The sequence below is a fragment of the Athene noctua genome, chromosome 2 (genome assembly GCF_965140245.1).
Source record: "Athene noctua chromosome 2, bAthNoc1.hap1.1, whole genome shotgun sequence".
In the NCBI taxonomy this organism is placed as follows: domain Eukaryota; kingdom Metazoa; phylum Chordata; class Aves; order Strigiformes; family Strigidae; genus Athene; species Athene noctua.
In genome coordinates, this window is record NC_134038.1 from 162,290,694 (window position 1) to 162,303,649 (window position 12,956).

Below are 12,956 nucleotides of genomic sequence, written 5' to 3' on the forward strand. Positions count from 1 at the left end.
ACACAATGCTTATGTTCATAACACTACAAATGTTCATATTCAACCTATTGAAATGCATGCTGCACAACATGAAAGAGCATCTATTTCAATTTACCAAGTAACTTCAGACTGATGCCAGCATTCAGCTGCTGATCGAATGCAGGTAATACTATCAACAACCAAATATTTTAAAAAATCATCATCGGAATTCTCTTCCAATGACTTCCTAAAAAACTCCCAAGAAAATCAGCTCCCTAAAGCCCAGAGAACCAATGCGGACAAATTTCAGGCCTGCAAGGAAGCCATCAATGACCTGCATTATGCTCCACAAATACATGTGCAAGAGAGGTTGCGAGTTTTATCAACTTTATCACAAATCTTGCTATTGCTTCTTTTTCTTTTAAAATCTCATCTAGATATATGACTCTGTCATACTATTTTAGAACTCTCTTCTGAATTTTAAAACTGTTTCTATTGTTTTAGGATCTGATTCTGGGTATTTGAGTATTTAAGATTAGCGATAGTCCACATTTCTCAGGATAAGCTACTCACAAAAAGGTTAAGACATTCCTTTCTTCAAACACTGTTCAGTAAATGAGTCTTCTGCTGATGCCACCTACTAACATTGCTAATAATATGGTCGCTAATGCAAGTACAAATATCTTATAAAGCCTCGTGGGACATTCAATTTAAGAGACACCTAAATTTTAGATGATACTATAATTTAAGAGAAAGTGCAATGACAAGAGAGAGAGAGAAGACACTTTTTAACCCTGCCAAAGAAACAAAAAACCCATGATTTGAGGTTTCTGGATGTGAGCATAGAAAAATACAAATGCTTTTCCCATAGGAAGTTAAAGAAATGAGGGTTTGTGTACCTGGAATGGCTCTATTTTAAAGAATCTCCAGAGAGAAAATATGTTAATAGTTTTCTATAAGCAAGAATCTCCAGAGAGAAAATATGTTAATAGTTTTCTATAAGCAAATGACACAATCTAGCATATTCAGCAACATGAAAAAAATCATGATGCTGACAGGTTCAGACTCAAAGTCCACTGAAATCAATGTGAATTCCTCTTCACTGCCTTCAAAGGGCTTTTAGTTCTTCAGTGCTTATGGCAGAAAATAGATCTGTAATGTTTTCTAATAGTTTTCGTGCTTTAGGAAAATCAGTTGCTTGGTCAGAGGTACAACGCTTTCAGACACATGCTCTAAAATTCCCCAAATACAGTCTTAAATGCAAAGGAGACAGGATAACTGGTACATTAGGAAATAATTTGAAGAAGGCAAGTCCATAAAACCACACAAAATGAGTCAGCAAGCAGGAGAGAATCTTCAAAGGTATTAACAAATGCAAATTTGTTAACAAATTAACATTTCTTACCGAATTAGCATAATTGAGAGTAGCAGGTCCTCAAACTTCTCCACGTCTAAGGCGGTTAATACTGGTTTGCAACCAGGATCTGCTGCCATTCTGTTTCGTCATGTAAACTCTTGCCAGATCTGCTGCTGTTACAGCCAGAACTGTTCTGCAGGGGTATGGAGACCTCGGGCTGCACAAGAGGGCTGCAGATAATGCATCAGCCTTACTTACCATACCACAGAATCTGGAGTTTTCTGTCACCACAGATGTAACTGAGTGCAAGTCTCAAGCAGCGTTTTCTCTTTGATCCTGGTTATTCTTAAGGTCATTTCTTTATCTCAATCTGTTCCCCATCAAATATGTCCCCTAAAGCACAGAGAATTTAGTAGAGTGGATATGTTACACTGAGCAGGCAGAACTGCCTGGGAGAACAGGCAGTTGTACGATGGGTTTTGTTGCTGAAAACTTGCATTCAGAAAAATGGTGCCCCCGTGACTCATGTAGAGTTTTGCAGAGTGACTGCTTCATGATCTTGTTCTCCTCTGGCTAGATTGCATTTCCCATTAAGCAGCACAGTATACTCTCATGATAAACTTGAGTGATGTATCACAGGAGTCCCAAGGTCACGTGGCCTGAAGATGAAAGGGGCATGAGATACTTGCACTGTGACTTGCAGGAAGCTCTGCAGTGGCATTGTTGAATCAGTATTTCCATCTTTCAGCTAAAAGTCTTTACTTTTGGCTTTGGGAGAAAGAAAGGATTTTGATGAAAAGACAAAAAAAAAATAAATATCAGAGAACTGTCCCTTCTCTCACCCAACATTTGCTTTACTCAGAGGCTCAATCCTTCAGGAGAAGAGTGTCAATGGGAAATGTACGCGCTGCTCTGCGTTTTTATATGCAACTTTTTAACGTGAAACTTTAGCTTCTCCTAAAATGGATCTGCAAGAGATGAAAGCTACATATGCATTCCTCTACCAGGCTACACATCTTCAAATTTCTTCTTGCACTTTAAAGGTCTTTGGCCAGTTTGGGGTAGTTATTAGATAGACAAATAGTGAGAAAGCTGAGGCACAGAAGCAGGTGCAGCACTCCTCCCCAGCCTGCTTTCCCTATTGTCCCTACCTCAACCCTCGCTTGGCCCCCCTTCAATGCTTGACACAACCTGTGCCAAAAAAAGAGATCTTGTTGCAAAAGTTTCATGGGTCCTTGGCATATGTTATCCTAGGCATTTTTCTCACACATCTGATCCAAGTTACAGTCACAGCAGACACATACAGTAATTGAACTGATTGGTTGTCAGCTTTAAAAAGGTGACTATATCACTGTTTATCAGTGTACTTTTATCACACTGGCAAGTATCATGCAGCCCTCTGTGTAGGGGAGGTTACGCGATCGTGCAGGAACTGCTCTGAGATTGGTTGGGATTTTTTCACCAGCTAATAGCGTTTAGCATTTCACCAGGCCACATTAAACTCAATGTACAAGTTGTTAAGAAAAGTACTGTACCTGGCACTGTTTAATGTCACTGACATGAAATGTGAGCAGCTGTGCCAGCATTCCTGAACTCTGAAAGTACTTTACCTTTCCTCTGTCTTTTGGCAATTAAATACATTTTAATACCTTTTGGGGAAATAAATACATTTTAATACAGTGCTATAATGTTAGGAAGGTCAAAGGATTAACTATGTCTTGTCACTTAGATATTAAAAGAAATCATGAACATTTTAGCCTAACTGCCTTTTATCTCCAGGTTCACCAGGCTGAGGATTTACAGTGCTCTATGAGTGGCAGAGCTGTATGACAATTTAATGAAAATGTTCTTCCCCGTTTTTGAGTATGCATGCACACTCACTGGGAGAGTTATTCTGACTGCTACTTTAGCCTTAGCACATTGTCATTAGGCGTTTTGGGCTGAGTTTTAATCTTTGAAGAAGCAAGGCCAAAATTCTGATTAATATCAACAGGCGTCAAAAGCCCCTATTTCAATGGACTTAAAAAAGAGTATGTTTATATTTTGTACGTAAGTCAAGAATTACTTTCCCTTTCTCTGCTTGTTTCTATATTTTTTAAAAAAGAAAAGAAAATGACAAAATAACTTTTTTCAGTTGATTTTGATTTTATAAACCTGACAAGAAAAGGAACATTTGCCTTCCAGCACAATTAAGCGATCCCTTTCAACAGATCAATCTTCACAAGTATATGGCTTCACCGGCCTTTGCACACAGGCTGGATAGCAGCTGAGGCTGGTGGGCTTCTGCTAGTGAGTAACTTGTTCCTCCTGGCCACTAATCAAAAAGAACCTACTTTTGAATGTCAGTTCTAGGGCACCCATTGCAGACAACCATGCACGGACTTCCCAAGTGCATAGAAGATTCTGGGGAAGAGAGACCAGGGACAAGATCTGAGCAGGAGCAAAAAAAATCCATTACTGTCCATTTGTTTGTTGTTTGATTGGAATTTTCTTTGATGCATTAAAATATCCCTCAGTGAGATCCTCAGGCTATGCAAAACAAGCCTGACCCCACCAGTTTTTCAGATTTTCTGGGTGATTTATACATGGTGAAGAGCTTTACTAGCTTGCATGGAAAAGAAAGGAAGTTATATGAGGAGGGCTGAGGAAATATTTTTCATGGTCAAGACAATACAAGAACAATGAGATCACCTAATGCAGAGAATGGAGCCAAAGAGCCATAGACCATGGAGTCAGAACAGATGACAAAATGGAATCTCCCTTTCCAATGGTACAATGGTAGCTATAGCTTCCTGGGAAACAGCTATAGGTGGGTCCAGTTTTGAACCAGACAACAGATGTGTGTTCTCTCTCTCTTTTTTTTTTTTTTTTTAATACAGTGATGTGTAAATCACACACGTGCAACATGGCAGTACCAGCACATTCCTCTCCAATTTAAGCAGACAAAAACAAGCATTCATTGTCAGAGGCAGCTGTGTATAGTCGTTCCTAACTACATCCTTTCCTTCAAACTGGAGGGATCTCAGTTTATGAGATCCAGAATCCCATGTGATGGTTGATTTCTAGTTTTGCAGTACAAGAGAAAACCATTTTGAAATTACAAGATTGTCAAAACACAATTGAGCTCTAGAGAGACGTATTCCTGAAGATTCTTGGGAAGAGTTCAGTAAATTTTGTAAATACTCCTTTTCTGCATTTATTTGTTCATTTTTAAAGGAAAGGGGTACTAAAACAGCTTTGGTATTATCATGACAATTATTTAACTGCCTTTGAAATTACCCAAAATCAAAGGACCAAACCTTGTGGAAGGGCAAGATTTCATGATCAGACCTTGGAAGCTACAGGACTTCTAGGCTTCCAGACACCCATCTAATTAAAGGCTTCCACTTATTTTTGACTTGAAGAAGAGTTAGCAACAGTCTGTGTGTAAGTGTATGACTTCAACACTGAGAAATGGTATCTGGATTTCTGTGACTGCAGTAAGGATTGGAGGTGAGATAAAATAATGTCTCTGATTATCCCTTCAGGCATTTGACTGTCAACATAGCAGAGGAAAACACTGAAAAAAGAAAAAAAAAAGAAAGAAAAAAAAAGAAAAAGAAAGGAAAACATTGTTTGCATGTGAACTCTGCACAAAATATGTTATGGAGTTAATAGCCTGATATTCAGCTGATCTAAAACAGCATTGTTACGTTAAAGTTCTGCCAGTTTACTGTAGCCAAGGATGTGGTGATTAGCTATTTCCATGGCTTAGAAAAGCGCAGAAAAAAAAAGAATTTTTTAGAAATCCTTGAACAAAATGGAACAATATTTTACTATATCTTATGTATGTGATTCTTAGAAATGGGAAGAAAAGAGTCCTTAATGAAGTAAAACCAGCAAATTTATTCATGAAGGTTATCTGACAGTGCTAAATAGTTTTCATTAGTAAACAAAGTTCAGTTCAATACCAGATGATCCATTCTGTGTGACGCTGAATTCAAATTGCTGCTTTTCTCATTAAAAAAGGGATGTTCCCCTTAGATTAAAAGGAAGGTGGACTATACCAAAACTTCTTTCAGTCCAGTTTCAATTCTTCCCCTATGGTGTCCCTATTCTCAATTCAGACTTATTTCTATATTTATTTAAGAAGTCACTCTTCCAGGATCTCATGATTTCTTTAGCACATGGTCGGAGTATTGAGTTTGGTGCCAGGAATGCAGTGCAAGAAAAAAAAAAAAAAAAAAAAAAAAAGGAGATCTGAAAAAAAGAATACAAAAACACAGAGAAAACAACCAAACAAATGAACCAAAACACACTAGGCTTCAAAAATGAGCAATCACAGTGGGGTTCCACTGCAATTTGATTATGTAATAACCTCTTTCTTTCCCCAGAAGGTAATGCAGAGTTGTGAAGTTCAAATGTAATACAGAGGATGTTGTTTGTTAGAGTGAAAACAAAGTGACAAGCTAGTTATAATGCCAGGCCTGTTTCCGATACTTTGAGAGAAATACCGACATTATGTGTTGAGTGTCAGTTTGAGTTAGTTTTATTTAGTTCTAGGAACAGAAGGGCTTTGCCTTGCTCCCAGGGCATACACAACAAAGGTTAGACCCTTGCCATACTCTGAGTTTGCTTTAGGTGTAAATTATATACTGCAATAGAGGAGCACGGCATGTCTTCTGGGTGTGAAGTACTGCCAAATTGGTTTGAGGAGAAGAAATGGCTCTTCTTTAGACTTTTCCTTACTGTCATGGATCAAATTCTTCCACCTTCTTGCAACGTGTGGCGCCTTACTCTTAACAGCTACCCTACTGCAGGATATGGTATTATTAAATCTGAGGAAGGTTTGTCATCACTCACCATGTTTTAATCATGGGGGTGGGACTGAGTCAAAAGTTTTGCACAGATTTAACCTGTGCAAAGGTGCTTTGGACGGCAAGTAGAGTCAGAGATAGGGATCAGTACCTACCCACAGAACCAGACTGAGGAGTCTGGCAAGTTCTGGTATTTGACATTCAGCATGTGGTTTTGTGTGGATCAATGTTTAATTAACAGTACCCTGGGCCTTTCTGAATAAATTACAAAAGACTATTCAATGACAGTTTGTCTCTAAACTGGTCTTGGAATAGGCTTGTTTCATAACTGAAGAGCTGTGCCAATTTCAGCTTATTTCTAACATGCTGGGATTGTCATGACCATGCAATGTAATATAAAGACATACTGGTAATTGGGAATACCAGGGAACTGAAGTGAGTTTTACAATGGTTACTCTACCCATGATTTAAAATAGAGATGAACAAAGAGTTCCTGACTGATAATTCTGTTCAAAATCAGTCAGATCAACCACCAGTTTGTACGTAAATTATTTTCTACTAAAATAATTGTATAAGGCAGCTTTCTGCAACTGGAGATTCTAGTATACAAATTTTTAAGGTTCTGCTTCTTTTCACTGGCATTATGTCTTTCTGGGGACAAACGTGTAGGCAATTACTGTAATTACGATAAGAACTCAATTTTTCACATGAAGTACAGAAAATGAGTAGCCACACAGGACTGTATAATTAATTACATTTATCCCCCCCCCCCCCCCCCCCCCAAGAAAATCTTTCACTCAGACAGTATAAGATTGTTTATTTGATACATCAGTGTTAAAATCATACAAACACACATGGAAGAAAATTAGGAATTAAATTATGTCTTCTCTTTGAGTCCCATTAGGGGAGCTGAAGGGAGCAAAGAGAGGACAAAGTAATGTGAACTCAGTGTGAAGGAATGTAGCTAATGTTCCTTATCTGACCTCATGCTGAGCCACAGCACCAGTGCGGAGCAGCTCTTCTATGGCATCATCGTCATACCCCAGCATGTCCTTCAGTATCTCCACTGTATGCTGTCCAACAAGTGGAGGTGGTTTCGGATGTGACACAGCAAATTCACTGTATCTGACACCTGGTCCTGTAAAAAAGCAGATAGGAGGGAAATTATTCTCAAAAGTTATTGCCCATATTTATAGCGAAGCGACTATGCTAGTTTAAAGTATGTCATTTTCGCAGCAGTCATCATAGTCATTATCACAGAAATGTTATATTTTGTAATTATAGACTAAAAAAATTCCAGTTCACATTAATATACCAATAAGTCAGTTTTAAGTAGTTCACTCAAACACAGAATTGCTGAATGCTCGCCCAATGTTAAGGAAGTTTTCCCATTGTTCCCAGTGATATGTATATCAGGGTACTCCAAGTCATACTACACCACAGGTCTACCACTCTCTGCTACCTGAATGACACAGGCAATGCTCAGCCCATGCAACAGGATGTGGTGCACAAATCCCCACGCTGCCTACAACAGGAGGCAGCACAAGCATAGGAACACAATGAAATGTCATATTAACACACTGTTACTGCTGCAGCAGCTCTTTGGACAAAGGGAGGGACCATCTCCAGTTAGCAACAGCTCAAGTGCCTCTGCAGTGTGCTCCGTTATCCTGCAGCTATGTACGACTGACATCATGCACAGCAACGATATTCCCCAGCTTGGGTTACATTTTGTATCAAAAATATAGGTAGCAGCAGCCGTAAGAAAATCAACGATGGTTTATTTACTCTGGCAACAATAATTTCAAAGGTGGAAATCACTTAGGGAAGCTGGCAACGATACAAAGATTTATATGTCTACTGCAGGTAGTCAAATCTCACTTTTTAACAATTCTCTGTAGTGAACTGTACAGAGATTTCAGTGTAGTTCCCTGAAGACAAGTAGCTATACCATTACTACCAGTCTCAGAAGAGAGAATAAGCCACAAATTTAGTCTGGCATCGGAAGGTATGCACTCAGCATATGCATAGAAAGACTAACTGTTTTATAGGGAAATAGAGGAAAATAATTTCCTGAATTCTCAGTTGAAAACTTTAATACAAAATTCGACAACCTTTGAGCCTTTGGTCAATTGGCAAAAGGATTTCTCTATTCATAGCTATGGTCTTTATCGTAGCATCAAAAAGAATTTACAAGAAAAGTTATGTGTAGTTATGTCTTTGCCTATGACAGTACATCTTTACGTAGAAATGCAAAGAAACACATAGAGCAATTTAATAGGCAGAACAGTGTTTGACTTATTTCTGAAGAAACAGAATATCAACTAGCAACGGAGATGAACCACAGCGAGAAGTCATCCTATAAGGGCATGAGGAGAGAAGTTCGCTATTTGAAGTTACTATTTATTTGAGGAGAGACACTGAAAAAGGTCATGCAGAGTGCCAAAATATGCCATTTTTGCAACTGTAGTCCATTGGTTAATATGGTAAAGGTTTTCACCTCAAGGCAGGACAAAGTAAGATAAAGGGTGCTTAGAAAACCAGGTTTTTTTCAAGCTGATTTGGTACATTCCTGACAAGTATGCTCCTGGAAGAGGTCAGGTACGGTTCTTGTGTTTAAAAAGAAAAGGAGGTGAATTGTGGACCAAATCATTTAACTTCAAGTTCCATTAGATACTGGAACAAATAATCACAATGAAAGTACCCGAGATGAGTAACAGCTGGCATGTATCTATCTATTAAGAACAAAGAATGTACACTCAATCTCTTGTCTTTATACCAGGAGAAGACAAGATACATCCCATCTAACTTCAGATAACAATGCCTAGGTATGGATTTTCAGTTGCTTGGATTCTCTTTGGAGTCACTGCAGATGAAGAGACGCACTTACAGTGTAGGCCTTCTAAGATACTGGTAAATGACTAAACCTGGCCAGATGAATTGTGATCACCTATGTTTCTCCATAAAGGAGAGGCTAGACAAGTACCTTAAATGCAGACCTCTACCATGCAGGCATCTAAAGTCAGGTGAGATGACCCTCCAACCACTAGGATGCCAGATCAAGATTTGACTTTCAGGAAGAAAATTCTCTGCTATTTTCCATAAACTCACTAAAGAAACATGGTCTAGGCAAATCTGGCGCCAGGCACAATCCTGAGAGAATTGCTACCTGGGATCCTGTAAAAGAGAAGAACATTTCAAGTGAGCTCCAGAGGAATCTGTTCAGGATGAAGCACTAATCAGTATATTTTTACTGGGTTGGCTGATGGAACTCAGATTATACCTGCTCAGGTTTCTGAGGACTTCAAGCTACAACTGACTGTGAAGCAGATTTCACAATGATCTGGCTGCACTACAGAAATGGTCTGATAAAACAAGGTGAAATTCAATAATGTCAAGGGGAAGGAATTACATTTAATTACATAAATATAGGGAAGGGGACAAATAGCAATGTAGGAATTGCTAGGGGTTATTCTAGATCACAAAGTGAAGATAAGTCAACAGCATCATGCTGTTGTAAGGCAGGCAAGCATCATACAGGGATGTACAAACATGAGAGAATCCTGCAGAACACACGAAATGATCTTTTTTCCTCTAGTTAGAGCTGGCAGGTCACAGCTGGAGCTGTGTCTGCTGTGGAGCCCCCATTGCACAGCCATCTGGAACACCTGAAGAGGTTCTACAGGACACCAACAAAAGGGATCACAGAAAACATGACATACTGAACAAAGTGGGATCATGGACCTAAAGAGAAAGGCCAAAGAAAAAGGTCTTCAAAACTGTCTTCAAAAAAGGTAAAAAATAACCACCAACAATAAGAAAACCACACAAAACCACACCCCCCCCCCAAAATCCATACAACCTTTCTGCAAGGAAATAAATCCTTTTTCACATTCACGATGAATGAGAAAAAATTGATTTAAATTGCAACAAAGAAAACTGAAAATAAGTAGTAGAAAATAATTTTTCATAATGATAGGTGCAGCAAAATGCTGAAACAGGCTATGTGAGGTGGTTGTGGAGTCCTTATCTATCAGGTCTTTAGGAACAAAAAATTATTCTAGCATAGCTGATTTTAAGGCTGATCCCTGGGTCTTGCTGATGGATTAGGTGATCTCCCACAGCTATCCACGAAAGCTAAGAAACAGCTTACATGAGGGATAACTTTTCTACTAACTTATTCCTCTAATTCTACTCAACAGTTCAATTTTCAGAGGAAATCTCAGGTGAGAGATCAGTACATTTTAAAGGGACATGTGACATCGCTAGGCAATATTTGTATTAATTACTCTTCCTAGGACTGACTGAGGGCTGAACTGGCACTAGTGCAAGCCACAGGAATGATTTATCTGTGCCAACTGAAATTCCTCTGAAGATAACTTCAGAGCAAAAATGCCCCTTAGAGATGTATTAGTCTAGAAATTCAATGTAGCCACAAAACTATTAGGCAATTTCTATTAAAAATATAATAATATATAGATATAAAGCAATCTTGTTTCAGGTGTGTGCAACTGAGAACTTTTCATACTGAGAAATCAGCAAACCTTCAAAGGAACTAGTTTAGAAGCTATACACTTTTCACTTGCTTGTGCAAATTTCTGTTAGTATAAAAATTTCCTCTCTCAAACCCTGGGAGTATTTTCAGTGACATCAAAAGACTCAGAATAAAACCTCTAATGAGAGAAAAACAAAATTGACATTAAGTGTACAACAGGCATAGAATGCTTCACACTTCCCAAAGAAATTAATCTTACAAACTACAGCATGCTAGAAAATTGCACAGCAATTATAAAACCAGTGTCTTCCTTGAGCTTTTATTGTTTGATGCATAATTCATCACGCTACTTTTCACTTTGATAGAGTTATAAAGTTATCTACATTCATTCAAAGGAGCTACTTGCTAATGATCCATCATTAACGATTCTCTGTTCTTTCCTTGTGTAACTTCTACTTGGCTTCTGTGTCAATTAGGAGGGTGCAAAGCTTGCCAGTCAGGCTTCAGCAATCCCACGCTCCTACCGAACAACGCTCCCGGAGAGCAACCAGCAGAATGCTATGCAAATGCTAATTAAACACAACTGCCTTATGAGGAAACCATCCCTTGAGGCAGAGAGAGGTGAACTGCTTTAATTAAGGTCAGAAGCATTTGCATGTGGGTGAGTTACAGGGAGCTTTACAGATGAAAACAGGCCTTTGCTGGGTTACTGGTTAGAGGGGGTTAGGCAGCAGTCACCAGAGCATCCTGGCTGTAAGCAGGACACAACACTCAATTTACCCATGAACTTAAAGGGACACATACGGTCACCTGGAAAAAACAACGAAGGAATGAGTGGTAGCTGTGATTTACCTTTGTCCTGTTAAAAGGAGTCTGTTTCCCTTCTTGCTTTGATTACCAATGCCAGTAAACCAAAGAGCTCTTTTACCAAATTCAAATTCTAGGCTAATCTTCTTTTATTATTATTATTATTATTATTTTGACTTTGGCACATTGCTCAAATACATCCTGTGCATCCCACATAATTATGTACAAGAATTAACAGTGCAACAATAAATCAAAATTTGCATCAGTTGCAACCACAGTGACAACTGTACCAAGATATCCTGAAAACTTCCCCGGTACTTGAACTCAGCATCATCATAATAAATTCTGTTTCTTTGGTGCATACCTACTATAGTATTGCTAGGCATCAAACTGAGCTATTATGTTAAGACATACTAAACACTTCAAGCAAAAGACAAAAATGAGATAAAACCCCTGAAACAGGTCCACAGGAAGGGTCCTGCAAGAATCAAACATTCACCCCAAACAGGTGAAACACACAGCAGTCTTTGCAATGTGTCATTTGGCACTGCTGAGATTTGGGGCTGCAGAAGCAAAGTCAGTTTTACTCTACAAGCAGCTGAAATTAAAGTTGAATTTGAATGATATTAAAGGTGCAAAGCACAGTATATAAAAGTGGATAAAGGTAATAATCTTTCCTTTGTCCTGACAAATAGCAGTCCTGCAGCACCGTGCAGCAATCACCAGGTAACACATTTTCTACTGCACAGGTTAGAGCATATTGAAACAATCTAACTCTCAAAACTATGTAGAGGCTATCTTAAACTATCAGGCCTGGGGACAGCCAAGCTCAGGGAAAAGTCATGATTATTTGTTATTATTCAAGTGGGACAGGGAAAAGAAAGGGGAAGTTTGAGCTAACGTATGTGTATACATTCTGCTTGCAACATAGCATCTACCTTTGCAAAAAAAGAGCAATGAGAAACCCAACACCACTCATTACTTACTTCTACCCCAGCTCACAGTGTAGTTTATATACATGTAGGAATTGCATGAAAACAAACCGAACACTTGTGCCAATAACGGTGTTGCTACATAACAGTTTTGCAATTCCAATGAAATATCACCGACAGTCAACAGCGATGGCCCAGGGCCAATACATTTGCACCCAGATCCCATATATTCTACAGGTCAAGTGTTTGGAGCATGCAATTGACTGGCTATGAAACTTTAGGCAAAGGAGGATCTGCAGGAAACAAGCAGTGACTTTCAAGGCAATGAAAAGGAAACAGGAACGAATAAATCAGCAAGAGGTGCTTCATGGCTGCCATGAAGGATATTTGGGCATTAGAAGTGATGCATGCAGGGATATATTACCAGGAGTAGATGAGGGAGACTTCATTTTGAGTGTCTGGTCTCTTCCCTTTGGTCCCAGCCATGACTTCTGTCAACTGGTTATTTACAGCTAAGATGAGGTGCCAGAGCACAAAGTACAGCCCAGCTTGGCTACACTACCTTTACACCAGGCTTCTTCCCCTTGATGAAACATAAAGTCGAAAAGTAC

General features: G+C 38.9%; 1 protein-coding gene across 4 annotated transcripts in view; it reads right to left on the reverse strand.

Annotated features, from left to right (window-relative positions):
* Positions 1-6,917: 6,917 nt before the first annotated feature.
* SUGCT (succinyl-CoA:glutarate-CoA transferase) overlaps positions 6,918-12,956 on the reverse strand; it is a 333,192-nt gene continuing 327,153 nt past the window's right edge. For 3 of the 4 annotated variants that reach the window (XM_074898183.1, XM_074898184.1, XM_074898186.1), the window contains one exon: positions 6,918-7,249. In XM_074898183.1, coding sequence (XP_074754284.1) covers positions 7,086-7,249 — 164 coding nt within the window. In that variant the 3' untranslated portion in view covers positions 6,918-7,085. The remainder of the gene's footprint in view (positions 7,250-12,956) is intronic. The other variant, XR_012633080.1, reaches the window with a different exon arrangement.